Source organism: Chlorocebus sabaeus, chromosome 7, assembly GCF_047675955.1.
Source record: "Chlorocebus sabaeus isolate Y175 chromosome 7, mChlSab1.0.hap1, whole genome shotgun sequence".
Classification (NCBI taxonomy): domain Eukaryota; kingdom Metazoa; phylum Chordata; class Mammalia; order Primates; family Cercopithecidae; genus Chlorocebus; species Chlorocebus sabaeus.
The window spans coordinates 22,624,583-22,638,639 of record NC_132910.1 but is presented as its reverse complement, the minus strand read 5'-3'; the positions used below and the strand labels follow the sequence as shown (position 1 = coordinate 22,638,639).

The following is a 14,057-nucleotide window of genomic DNA, read 5'->3' as shown; positions in this document are numbered from 1 at the left end:
AAATTATTTTTCAAATCAACTTACAAAACTTAAACACAGTAAGTTCCACTCAAAAGCTTAGGAGACCATTGTTACAATAATTACTCAAAATATTTCTTATGCTACTTCAGAGACAGCAATATTCTCCACAGACTGACACTAGCAGTACCACATGCTCCTCTTTTAAGGGTAGAATTCAACTGAGAAAATAAATGAAAGTCCTTTAGAGCAGCACTAGACAACAATAGAGTTGGGATGACGGTAGATAAAAAACAAGAGGTGACAATTAAGCAGTAAGACTGGTTTCTCTCATGGCAAATACACACACTCTGAAAAAATCCAGAACAAGTCCAGTTCATGCAGAAGTCTAGGTTTGAAGCCTGGCAGGAAGGTCTCATAAGGACTTCCATTTACATGGATGTAGGTCCAGCACATGGCTGAAGGGTGCCATCTCATTATTTATAGCCATTCTGCAGAGAGACTATCTTGCTCATTCTTCCTCACAGGGACAGAAACCAGAACAACAAGAAAGGGCAGCAGAACCAAGATGTATTTATGCAGAGAAGACAGAAAAGTTTCTCCTAGACCAACAAATAGCATGTACCTTGATTTCTTAAACATTTAGACATTGAGATTCAGGGGAGTTAAATGATATGAACAAATTCACATTCAATGTGACATAAGTCTTTGGGTCTTTAGTGTATGTACTTGCCCAACCAGACTTCACCCCTCGTAAGGATAAAAGGTGTATCACAGGCTGGGGTTTCAACCCTTGTGCATAGACACTGGGCTTTCTATGTCTTTATAATTTATCTTTCTTTTTTTACAACTTACACCAGCATGTGCATAAGATGAAAGGTAGAAACTTGAATGCTTCCTGTGGCAGGACAAGCTATGCTCTGGGTACATGTGATAGGCAGATACACTACAACATTCTTTATCAAGCAAGGAGTGATATTTCTTATCATTGCTATGGGATCAAGACAGCACTGACTGAATGTAAGGGAGAATATAAAGGGGAAAGGAGCAATTCAAAAGGAGAGATTTTTGCATTCTCTACTTGATTTGACATAGCTACTAATCTTGGGGAGGATAAGAACAGGGTCTTCTGGCATCATCCATGTTTCTCTTTCTCTCATCATGCTATCCACCATCTCTACATGTGGTCTGTAGGCACTCAGCAAATGCTAAAGGAACCAAGAAGCAAGGCCCAAATCATACTCCAGGTTCCAACTATCAAAAGTCAACAGGCGTTGTTGCTCATTCAGTAAAGATAACAACCAATTTCTTCCAGAAAACCACTTTAATTTATGGAAACCATACAACTGTTAAAAGGCAGATTATTTTTATTTCAGTACTTGATCCTTTGGTAAGTACTACAGTTTCCATTCTGTTGCTGACAATCTTGAAACAGAGACAGGTGATTTATTATACACACTGCACTGGAAACTTGCTTAAATTTAGAGATGTTTCCAGTATTTCTGAGAAAAGAACTATTTGACATTTTCCTCTTCACAATACAGAAATTTAAAAAATAATATCAATGAATAACTCTAGTTTAACTGTAACTAAAGTTTAAAGCAATTTATAAGGTGAACTATCAGAAATCTCTTTGCTGATTTATTATATTCAGTGTTCGCTGATACAAAAAGGAAAACAATGTGTGGATATGTGTATTTTTAAAAGCCATAACTCATAAAGGCATTTCTACACCTGATTTCTCAGAGGAAAAAATTTCCTAGCAATTTATGAGGCTGCAGACAGCTGAGCTCTGAGGTGTGGAGCCATAGGATGCCACAAAGTGCTCTAGTCCATTTTGGTTGGGCTTTCATTCTATTCCAGTTCTGATCATGTGACACCACTGTAGAAGAGTAGAAAGAGCAAACAACTGGCAGTCAGAAATCTGGAGTCAAGGCTCCATTCTGCCAAAGAGAGCTGATGGTCTTAGAAATGTCACTTCACCTCAGTCAGTTTCAGTATTTTTATGGAGAGGAAAAAGTGAGATACTATAGTAGAGCACTGGACTCTGGAGTCAGACAATCCCAGATTGACATCTATACCATATTATTTCCTAGACCAATGACTTTAAGCAAGTTATTTAACTTACCTATGCTTCCTGGGGTTAGTATGCACGTTAGATAGATAATGTATATAAGGTGCTTAGCATAGTCTCTGACTGATAAAAACCTTTTTGATACATGGCAACAATATGTGTACTGTACTTATTTAAATATTAGATGACAGCCGGGTGTGGTGGCTCACACCTGTAATCCCAGCACTTTGGGAGGCTGAGGTGGACAGATCAATCTACCTGAGGTCAGGAGTTCGAGACCAGCCTGGCCAACATGGAGAAACTCTGCTTCTACGAAAAACACAAAAATTAGCCGGGCATGGTGGTGCACGCCTGTAGTCCCAGCTACTCAGGAGGCTGAGGCAGGAGAATTGCTTGAACCCAGGAGGCAGAGGTTGCAGTGAGCTGAGATCACGCTACTCCACTCCAGCCTGGGTGATAGTCTCAAAAAAAAAAAAAAAAAAAAAAAAAAAAAAAAAAAAAAAAAGATGAGGAGGTTGGACTGGATAGTCTGTAAGGTCTCTTCCAGGTGGCTCAGCACAAAGAGCCTGCCGTGGAGTCAGGGACATCTGAATTTAAATCTCAGTTCTACCAGTGACCAACTGGGTAACCTTTCTAAATCCTACTTCTCTTCTATAAAATCAATAGCTACTTCACAGGATAATTATTTGGATAAAATGAAACAATAATATGTAAAGAGCTAAGAACAGAGCCTCATATAAAGCAGAGATACAATCTAATGTTGATTTCTTTTCCTTGGCTGCTTTTCATCACCTTCTTTTCAGCCTCTCTCTATTATTTCTCTTTCCTTTAACAGACGAAGGAGATAAAAAGAAATGATGTGAAAAGATAAAATTAGTCTTCAGAAGAAACAGGTTAAAAAAAAAGCTTCTTTAGGTCTACAGTATTTCCCAGAGCAAATTTTAAATCAACAGAAGTCTTAGGTGGCAACGCTATGGCCATTGAGAGCCATTTTACATTCCTTTGCGTCACACGCAAGTCAATGATAATAAACAAAATAGCTTGTTTTACTTGACAGCAGTGAAGTCAAAATTGATATCCAAAAACATTTGTGAATATTTTTCAGCTTGTATTAGGGTACAAAATTAAACCAAGGATGGCCCGTGTTTTTTAAAAGTCAAGAAATTAGGACAAGTCCCAGAATAGTAAAACATATTTTTTACTAAAAGAAATTACACCATAGGAGCAAGATTCTTAAAAAAATTAAAAGCCAACCACGATTTGTAATACCAGCATTTTATGTCTTTGAGCAACTTGGGACAAGGGCTGCCAAGGCCACCATTACCTGTCATGGCTAATGCAAAGCAAGCACATTCAAGATGACAAAACATTAAGTATTAAAAATCTATGCTGTCAACTTTGACTTTATTGCAATTTGGTTTCTTCATATAACACTAAAAAGTGACTTTTGTTGTATGTCCTTTTTATTAAGGACTTTATTATTTTGATTAATAATTATAACCCTGTTTAGGGAGGCTGAGTGACACAAACAGAAGGGGAAAAAAGGCTAAGGAGAAAAGTGGCAGAACAGCCTAGGAAAACAAAAAATTTTATCTTTTTTTTGACAATTTTCCACCCACTAAAGTATGGAAAATAAAGGTGGCATCAAATGATAAAGCATTTACCAACATTACTCTCGTGTTTCAGGCTTTAGAAATTTTTTGTTTATAACAGTAAAAAGAAATGCCAGTCCTTGTGGTGGTATTCATAAGGAACTCTGCAGCGTATTGAATAATAAATTATAAAATTAAATTTTTCTAGATAAGCCTTTGAGCTAAAATTTAGTCAAGAATTATGAGGTAGCCCAATGCCACTGGAAATAAGAAGTCAGAGAGGAATTACCAATCTGAGTTTTGATGTCAGGTCACCAGCATAAGCCAAACCACATGATCAAAAATAAATGCAGAAATGATTCAAGTATCTGAAGCAAACTTGGGTCACATGGGAGTCATCTCAGAAGATTTTTTTAATAAAAAAAAATACTGATTCTTTATTTCCACCCTAAACAATTAAATCAGAACCAATGAAGATAAGGCCTAGGGATTTGGTATTTTTTTAAGTTCCCCAAGTGATTCCCAAGTGCCCCAAATGTGAGATGTACCTCCCCTTCTCCTTCAGAATAGCAGTAACGATTGGTCACACAGACCATTCATCTACACTGGGGAAGGAGACTGGATATGCAACCCTCATTTTTTATTTCCCCTGTGTAGCTACAACCAATAAATCAGTGATTTCTGTCCTGACAGATCACAGCTGCCAAATCCTTATTGCCATCCACTCTGCCTAAACTACTTTGTCGTCATAAGCAGGATTTCTGTTTACAATGCCAGCAGGAAATGATAAAAAGGCAAGACTTGAAAGACGAATTATCTCCCTGCTTGAAGAAAAGTACAAGCCAAAAATCTTACCAACAGTTCCAAATCTAATAGACTGGATGAGCAAGACATGGAGGGTTTTCTAATATTTTTTGTTTGTTTGAAGAGCTGTGAATATGTATCTAGATCATCGGAAACATTAGGCCTGTATAACCTTACACAAAAACCAATTCCAGATGGATAAAAAATTTCAATGAAAACAGAAAAGAACTAAAATATGTGGGTAAATATTTCTTTAATCTTGGGGTAGGGAAAGCCTTTCTAAATATATGATGAAAAGAAGAAACTATTAAAAAACTGACAATTTTAGCTACATAAAAATTAAGATCTATACAGGAAAAGAAATCATAAATAAGGTTAAAAGACATGGCAGCTCTAAGAAAAATACAGTTTGTAATATTTCTCACAAGCAAAGAGAAAATATCCGTATTATACAAAGAGTTCTTAAAAGGCAATGAAAAAAACCCTAAATTCCCCAAAAGGAAAATATACCAATGGTACAAGTATAAAGAGTATAGACAATCAATAAAAATGCAAAAGGAGATTCACCCGCACTAAGTAATCAAAGAAATTAGAATTAAATAAAAATGAACCATTATTTTTCAACCCACAGAACGACAAAAATGAAAATATGGGACAAAATTCTGTTTTCACAAGGGTATAAGAAAGTGGATATCCTTGTCTGTTATTAGTGGACGTATGAACTGGTATAGCCTTCTGTAGTGTATTTGAAACAAATATCAAAAAATAAAATGAGCATATCCTGCAATCATGCTGGTAGACATCTGCCCTAGGAAGGTAATCTCAAATAATAAACATGTAGTTAATCACCTACATTTTTTTGTTTATTAAAAAACAGGGAAAACTAAAAGTCCACTAAGAAGGGCTCTGTTATAGTAAATTATAGCACATGCATCATGTGTATAAATGTAAGCAGTCATTAAAAATGATGTTAAATATTCATACTGAAGTGGAAAGACATCCATGAAATACTAAAATTATGTAACAGCATGTATAGGATTTTATTTACATAAAATCCTATGTATCAATCTATCTGTAGACACATGAACTTTAAGATACATGGGAAAATGCTCATGACAATGTTAATAATGATTAATTTATTTATATAAAGTCCTATATATCAATCTCTCTGCATACACAGGAATTTTAAGATGCATGGGAAAATGTTCATAACAATGCGAATAATGATTAATTCTGGTTGATGGGTTTCAGGGCAAAATTACCTTCCACATATTTTTTTGGGATTTTTGGAATTTTCTACAATATATAATTATATCTTATTCTCAAAACAGTTGCAAACCAAACACAAAATAAGAATGAGAATTTAGCATCAGTTGAGACTCCCCACATCCCTGCCTAAATCACTATCATTTTCTGATCACCAAGAAAATAGGGTGGCAAAGGTCTTTCAAATAAAAAACCCACCAAATACACATTACTTAACCTCAATCAAACAGGATTTAATTTACAACTTGCCCATGAAGCAAAGCACATTATTTGAAGTTCCTTTAAAGAAGGAATAGCTAATAAATTTTAGAGGCAACCAGGTAATGCAGAATCCTTATTTTGTCACTAAATAGGTCTCTTTATTTTTACCTACCAAAATTGTGTCATTCCAACAGACTATCTCTACCTAACTTTGAAACTGGAATATGTTGATAGTGTAGACTAACGTCACCTTATATTTTCACTTCAAGGAGGAAATGCATTTTGGTGCCAAAGTACAACACTCAGCTAAATTGAAATTCTTGTACAATTCTCAATATAGTAAAGCAATTACCAATTTGTTTTAATCTTGCTGTTATAAATTACACATAATAGGCTTTGTAAAGATTTGTCTATCTTATCAAGGAACATCACATGTGAATAAGAAATGATATAGTTCCAACTTAAGCAGGTTGATTAAATATTCTCAGCACAGCTTTATGTTAAAATAAAGTCTCAAATTTGGAGATGCCAACTATAAATGTTCCTTATTATGAGACAAGTTCCCTTAAAATGTGCTCTGTTAAGCTCCATAAATATCACAAAATTCACAGAATCTAAAAATCTTACTGTATTCTTTTGCTAAAAGGTTTGTGAAAATAGGATTATATTTACTCCTGGAAAAAAATTAAAATTACTTTCTTCACTCAGTCTTCACTCTAGACTGTGCTTATTCATTCACAATCAACGATGTAGTTTTAAATTAAAAGACTTTCTGTATTTCATAACACTAAAAGGAACAATTTTTTAAACAAGACTTGTCACAAGGTATCAAAAATTATTCCTTACATAAGTATCTTGCCCATAGACTAAGTAATCCATAAATATTTGTTGATTTAATTTGCATTAAGGTTCCATTCAGACAGTACTTTGAATGAAAAACCAATGGTAGTAATGCATTCTACTGAAATATATTTATACACTGACATTTAACAATGTAATTAGAAGTAGCTAAATGAATTGAGCAGTATACTTGTTTGGCAACCAAGAGTATAAATGAATTGGCCCATCCATATGAATGGGTTCCACATCAGTGGATTCAACCAACTCCAGATCAAAAATAGTCAGGAAAAACTAAAAATAAAACATAACAATGTAACAATAAATGCTAATACAAAATTTAAAATATAGTATAACATATTTCATAGTATTTGCATTGTATTAGGCATTATAAGTAACCTAGAGATAATTTAAAGTATATGGATGTGCAAAGGTACTACACAAATAGTACCCCATTTTGTAAAAGAGATTTGCACATCGATGAATTTTGGAATCCATGGGAAGAAAGGGGGTCCTGGAACCAATCCTCTGCTGATAGCGAGGAATGACTCACAGGAAGCGAGGAATGACTCGCAGTGAGTTGGCACACATGGTTACAGAGAGTTTAGTTGTGAAGGGGACATGTTTTTTAGGATGGTAAGGCTGAAAAGTCTTCGTTTACCTGACAATATGGCAAAGACACCAGAGCATTACTGTGGGACTTACTATAAGAAAAGGAAAATAAGAGTGTTGCACAATTCTCGGACTTCAGAAAGCTTATGTTCGAGTCCTCCATTGCTGAACTATAAAAAAGGGAAACAGTCACAAGTCAGGGTTGCATCTGAGATGAATGTAAGATCAACTCTTGGCTGAGTGGTTCAGTTATTCAAAGAAGCCCCAGCTAAAGTTTACTGCTGACATTTAACAAGAAATTTGTGAACACCCGTTCTGTAAGTCCCAGAGTTCTCTCAGAGCAGCCTAACGGGCAAAATGTGTACGCCAAACTAGTGAATTCATGCAATCATCTATGTCAGCATTATAATTGTATGATTGTACTTAGAGTCACTGTAGTCTCAACTCTTCTATTTTGAACATAATTTCATGGGAAATAATCTACATAGCTCCCAAAATAATCTACTTCTAATTATATATGCATATATATGTGCTCTAAGATAAATGCTTCAAGCAGGCAAGACCTTCTGAACAGAAGTTGGCAGAAGAGTTTGCTTAGACAACAGCCATGCAGTGACTCATCTGTGTTTTCACAACACGTTTCTACCCAGCACCCATGTCTATTTGTAGCCTGACAATAAAGGCCCTATGTGAACCATCTCTGAGCTGTCTGCCTTTAAAAGCAAGGACACTGTTCTCATTTGACTCATTTGAGCTGCCTGTGCTTTTGAGAATAACCCACTGCCACATTTATGAAGGCATGTGACATAACTGCAGACTATTTCAGGCTCTGCCAATGCTTTTCTGCTTAGTCTTGGTCTACTGTTTAGAAAAGCAAGTGAAGCCAGAGGACTTCATCCCCTAAATAAGCCCACTACACCCCACTACTGGTATCTCTTGGGTGTAACTGTAAAAGACTGTTTTCATCAACACCCTACACTATAACTGGGATTCAGAATTGGAATTCCTGTCTATTTTGCTCATCTATCTTTATCTCCAGCACTTAAAACAGTGTCAAACACATAGTAGACACTCCATAAATATTTGCAATGAATGAATCAACTTCTACCATAGACTTGTAAAATGACCTAGGCCTTAGTACCAAATCCATAAAATATTTTCTTATCCTGGTCCCAGGTCAAGAAGACTTCTCCTGCCAGAAAATCAAAAATTTTGTGTGGTAAAGTACACACCCTTTCAATCAAGAGATTATCTTCCACATACGAAATCACCTTACTCCCTAGTCCTTAAAATAAATAAAATTATCAATATTTGTTAAGTTTCAGTTCATCAAATTTAAATTAATAGTCATTAATTTTCTATCCCTCTTTTTCAATGTTTTTGCCACTTACTGTGACTTCTAGACGTATCAAATTGTAGTCTAGGAGAAAGACATTACCAATATGTTTCTTAAAGGAAAAAAGTTTCAGAAGAGAGTGAAAAATATGTTCTTCAGTATTTTCAAACAATCCACCCACAGTTTCAGTGAAATTATCAATGGAGGTTACAAAATCTATTAATAAAATAATCAAACTACATCTGGAAAATTTCCCCATACATTTGAAAGTCAACTCCTAGGAGTCACATCAGCAAACGGTTATTTTAGTGGACTACTTAACATCCTGAAGCACTGAAAGTATTTACGTTTCTCCTGAAATCTTTAGAACACAGAAAATAGCTAACTCCACCAGCAAGGCCTTTCCCAGGTCATACATCACAGAGGAGAAAAATACCGATTAACTATGTATGTTACATAATAGAGTCCTCTACTTTCCCAAAACTTACTCATATGGAAGTTCATCCATCTAGGAGGGATCAAAACAGATCTGAACAGATTTCTTCTCTACAGTTAGATGCAACATTATAAAGCCAAGTCTTATGAGGTTACAAAGAATTACAATTCAATTCAAAAAAGTCAATAAACTAATACACATAGGCAATATTGCAATGTCCCCATCTCAATGAGGATGTCCACCAAAAAATGTTTAAAAATTATCTGCACAACACAAGAAAGTCTCTATACATTCTGACAGACTGACAGACGGAAGACAGTTTTGTTCTTACCACCCTCTCAAAATCACAGCTTTCTTCTATTTTCTTAACATGTGGTTGCCTGTATTAACTTCTTCAAGCAGGCTGTAGGGTGTTCCCCCAGTGCCATCTTCTCCATTTTTTTTTTCTTGAACGATCTGTTTTAGTTATCCTTATGCTGTCATTTAGATGAAGAATAGCTGTGCAACTTGGATATAGATCAACTTTTATAAAAATTCTATTACTGACATCACTCCTACAATTTAATGTATTCGTTTTTATCTTACAAATGAGAGGAAAGGAGAAAAACACGCTCTGTGTATTTCATCTCTATGTCCCATTAGAGTTGGTTCTCATAACCCATGCTGCAGATCTCTCACTGGTAACACAGAGATATGTGTTCTTTGACCAGCACGATGTTATTTTCTAAAATGTTAATCAGTTGCCAATATTTAAAAATCGCTGGTTTCACTAAGAATTAGAATTTTCAGCCTCTCTCTGAAGATCAGAGAATGAAGCAATACTGGGTACACATTCACATGGGAAAAAGCAAAGCTGAGTGGCAACTGCTTCTTTCTGATGGAGCATGAACTCTCAGAAGTCATCACAGTCTCCTCACTGTGAGAAAGTCCAAGTTAGCTATGTGAAGAAGTCGTGAGGAGAGTATCCAGACCCCAAATATTCTGGACATCCTAGCTTAGGCACCAACACATGAGTAAAGAAGCTGCTGCATGACCTCAACCTCTGCTGCCATCTGACTGCAAGTGGATGAGAGACCAAAGAGAGAACCACTCAGCTGAGCCAACCCACCATCCAAACGATGAAACAGACTCATCAAATGGTTGTTTCAAGCCTCTAAGCTTTGGGGTAACAGGCTATGTAGTGCTAAATAAGAACTAAAAGATAAAACTGCACTTGACAAACTAAAATACAATTGTATAATTTCTCCCTTTTTACTTAGGTCAACATAGATGTTATAATCTCCATAGTATTTTTGTATTTAGACAAAAATCTAAAATATACATGTGCCCAGGAAAGAAAACCAAAGTAGAAAAAAAGCATTTTTTAAAAAATAAGCTGGCTGGCATCACTTATGAATACCACATATATTATACAACACTATACAGTAAAGTGGGAGGAAAAGTGTGAAAAGGGCTTCAATCTGGTCCTTTTCATAGGAATATAACTTCATTCACTACTTTGTATTCATCACCTAGCACACTGCCTTTTTTCAAATGATTGGATCGACTAAAAGTAATTTTGGACAAATTTTTCTGGTTGGTGGAAGGAATCAAAAACATCTTTTCTGTCACCAAAACTTTAGCTATTATTGTTGCAAAGGGAAGGTAATGCTATCTGCGACCAACTAATTGTGGTTACAGTTAATCATAGAAAATAAGTCAAGCCAGAGTCGTTACATCGTAATAAGAATCAGGTCCACCTACAGGAGATGTAACTGTTAGCTTGTATTCATTAAAACCAAATTATACTGGTAAACATGCAAACCCAACTTTGAGCAAATCACTCAATGGTTCCATGCTATTTGCTCACGTGTAAAATTAAGCTAATCATACATTCCTGAAGAAAGTGTAATCATCAAGTTTAACAGAATATGTTTCACATAGTCAAAGTAGTAGAAGATCTAAACCTTGTGCACTGTACAAAATTAAAGCAGCTGATATGCTTTTGCCCAAATAGAATTGTATATCCTCATTTCCTTCCCTTCCTTTCCCCACTTGTGACTCAAGCCAGATTTCATCGAGCTATTTTTATAATTACTAAAATGCTGGAAATACAGCAGCAGGCCAGAAGCAAAGTAAAATGCAGCATCCAGCAAAAGAAAGAAAATCACGCTGAGTAACTGAAAGGCCATCTGCTTCTAACTGAGCTGTAGGGGTGAGGAAGGCAATCTGGGCTGTACTATTTGTGTCCTCCTCAAAACCATACCCACCTGCATGTTGTCAGTGGCATCCCCAAGCAGTCCTCCAAAAGTGATAGCATTAGTTACAGTTGCCAGATAAATGAAGAGAATTGCCGAAAGAGCTTGAATATTTAAAGCATCATAAAAATCACTGGCAAAAAATGGCACTTTCCTCTTTATGTCTTTAATTAGTCCACCACAGAACCTGGGCAGAGAGAATGCAAACATCCACTAAATGTAAAGTAAATTACCATCAAATTAATCAAGAAGTAACTCATTAAATCAAACATAACATATTTAAAATGCTTGAATCAGTGACAAGATACTACTTAACCACTTATGATGAAACCAGGAAACTATAAAGGAATAAATTTTCTTCTATCTCTTTCTTTTTGGGTCACCAAATTAGGTGTCACATTTCCTGAAGTCCAGTTATCTTTAGAAAACAGTGAACTGTGTAAATACATTAACATTTTTCATTGCCTAGAGAAAAACGTGCAAATATGTGAGCAGATCATATAAAGGCCCTTCATCATCTTGCCATAGTACCCTTTCCACTCTCATTCATTCATTCACTCACTCATTTATTCATCCATTCTTTCATCCTCAATAAATGCCGTTAAGCACTTGAAATATGCCCACACTCTGGCACTCTTCTGAGTGCTGAGGACACAACAGTGAACAACATGCGTCAAAAAACTCTGCTTTCATGGAGTTTACTCTGGGGACCCAAAGGAGGCAGATAATAAATGAATAAATGCAATACATAGTGATAAAAATCAAGAGAAAAATTAAATGGGGAAGAGCATTATGTAGTACTGGAGAAAAGGTGGTTGAAATTTTAGATAGAGTGACCAGAAAAGGTCTCCAAGAAGGCGACTTGAGGGTAAGGACCTGAAGGAACTAAGGGAGGAAGCCATGCAGGTGTGTGATGGGAGGAAACGTAGCTGAGCCCCATGACATGTGTCAGCAGGTCAGTTGAGTGACCTGCACATCAGTCTACTCACCCTCCCAACCAAACCTCAAACCTCAGTCTTCCCCAGGGTTTCTGCCTAGAATGCCCTATTCCGAAGCTCAACAGCTCTCTGAAGCCTTGACCTTGCACTTATAGTTCGTATTTCCACTCTTGGCTATCACACTTTATTAGGATTGTCCATCTATCTGTCTGCGCACCCACTGGACCTTAGCCGCACTCAGTGCCCTGCTTCAGTTTTCTTAGTATTCACAGGGCTGTGCATGGTACCAGGCATACTACAGACACTCAGTTTAGCAAAGGTGAAATATAAAAGAATGAAATATATTCTGATTAAATTAAAAATTAAATCCCAAAACTCATATCTGTAGAAAAAGGAAAGGCTATTCCTAATGGAAATAATTTTCAGAAAACTATTCAAAGAAAGGTTAGGGGAAGACAGGAGAGAAGATTTTATGTTCTCTATCCTTTGAGAATAAAGGAGAGGGGAATAATATTCTGTTAATTTGGGAGAGAAATCCAAGTGGGTCATCAGGAGAATGAAATAACTTCATTTCATTCAGATTCAATTGCATATTATAATGACATACCTTTTCATTTTCAAAAACCCTCCAGTGTTTTTAAAAAGTCGTATCTTCATAAAATAAGTATCCCACTTAAAATCTTACTTAACACCCAATAAAAGGAAGAATCTAATGGGAGGGAAGGAAGAGTTATCATGGAAAGAAATTAGCTGAAACAATTTAGGAAACCTGAATTCCCAACTGCAGGCTAAGGAGGCAGAACAGTGAGAACTCATTCCTGTATCATGTTACTCACTTTTAAATACACATACAGGTGAGAAATGGAATTATGAAAGCCAAGAGGTGAAGGCTGGTACATCTGTCAGTCCTCTGACCCTAACATGCCCTCAGTCATTCTCCCCTAGTTTCGCTGGCTTTGGTGCCAGCCCTGCCACACACCAGACACTCTACTGCAGCCCACCCCCACACACCCACCACACCCACATGGTCTGTTTCCCACCTCCTGTAGCACCTTCTTTAAACGTTGCCATTCTCTGTAAGGCCTTCTCTGACCACTCTTATCTAAAATTGGAATACAATACTCCCATCCTCAAAGTCCCTACTTCTGCCTTAATTTTCCTCATAAAACCATCACCACATTTACTTATTCACTTATTGTTTATGTCTTCTCACTACAATATAAGATCCTTATGGGAATACAGTGTCATTTAATTCACTGCTATATTCCCAGTGCCCGTGACAAATAGGTATACCGCAAATATTTGTTGACTGAACAAATGAACAAACTAGTGAATACTATGCTGATAGAAAGATGAAGGGAAATTTATGTTTAAGGAGAACCTCATCATGAATGGCAAAGGAAACTGTCAGTTACCGTCCAGTTCGCTGCAATTCTTCACAATCCCCATGTCCTCCTCCTCCGTGTCCTCCATCATGGGGTGTATCCCCATTCATCTGAACATTCTCTCCACCTGAGTACATATTCTTTCTAAGCAAGACAACAGAGCCCAAGAGTATATTAGTTTATTTTATTCATTTGTTTCTTAGCTGTATCATGCTCTGGCTAATGGAGAGATGGAGTGAAAAACCCTTAAGGTGAAAGATTGTTATTTCTTTCTGCTATCTAACAGACGATTCTTTAAGTGTTACATTTAGAACCAATACAAATGACTGGATGAATAGGAAAGTTGAATGAACTGTGTGTGTGTGTGTGTGTGTGTGTGTG

At 36.3% G+C, this 14,057-nt stretch overlaps 1 protein-coding gene across 2 annotated transcripts in view; it reads right to left on the bottom strand.

Annotated features, from left to right (window-relative positions):
* Window positions 1–14,057, bottom strand: part of SLC4A4 (solute carrier family 4 member 4) — a 390,757-nt gene that overhangs the window by 110,732 nt on the left and 265,968 nt on the right. For both annotated transcript variants that reach the window (XM_007998838.3, XM_007998839.3), the window contains exons 11-12: window positions 13,707–13,820; window positions 11,366–11,540 (exon numbers count right to left, since the gene is read on the bottom strand). In XM_007998838.3, the coding sequence (XP_007997029.3) occupies window positions 11,366–11,540; window positions 13,707–13,820 (289 nt within the window). The remainder of the gene's footprint in view (window positions 1–11,365; window positions 11,541–13,706; window positions 13,821–14,057) is intronic.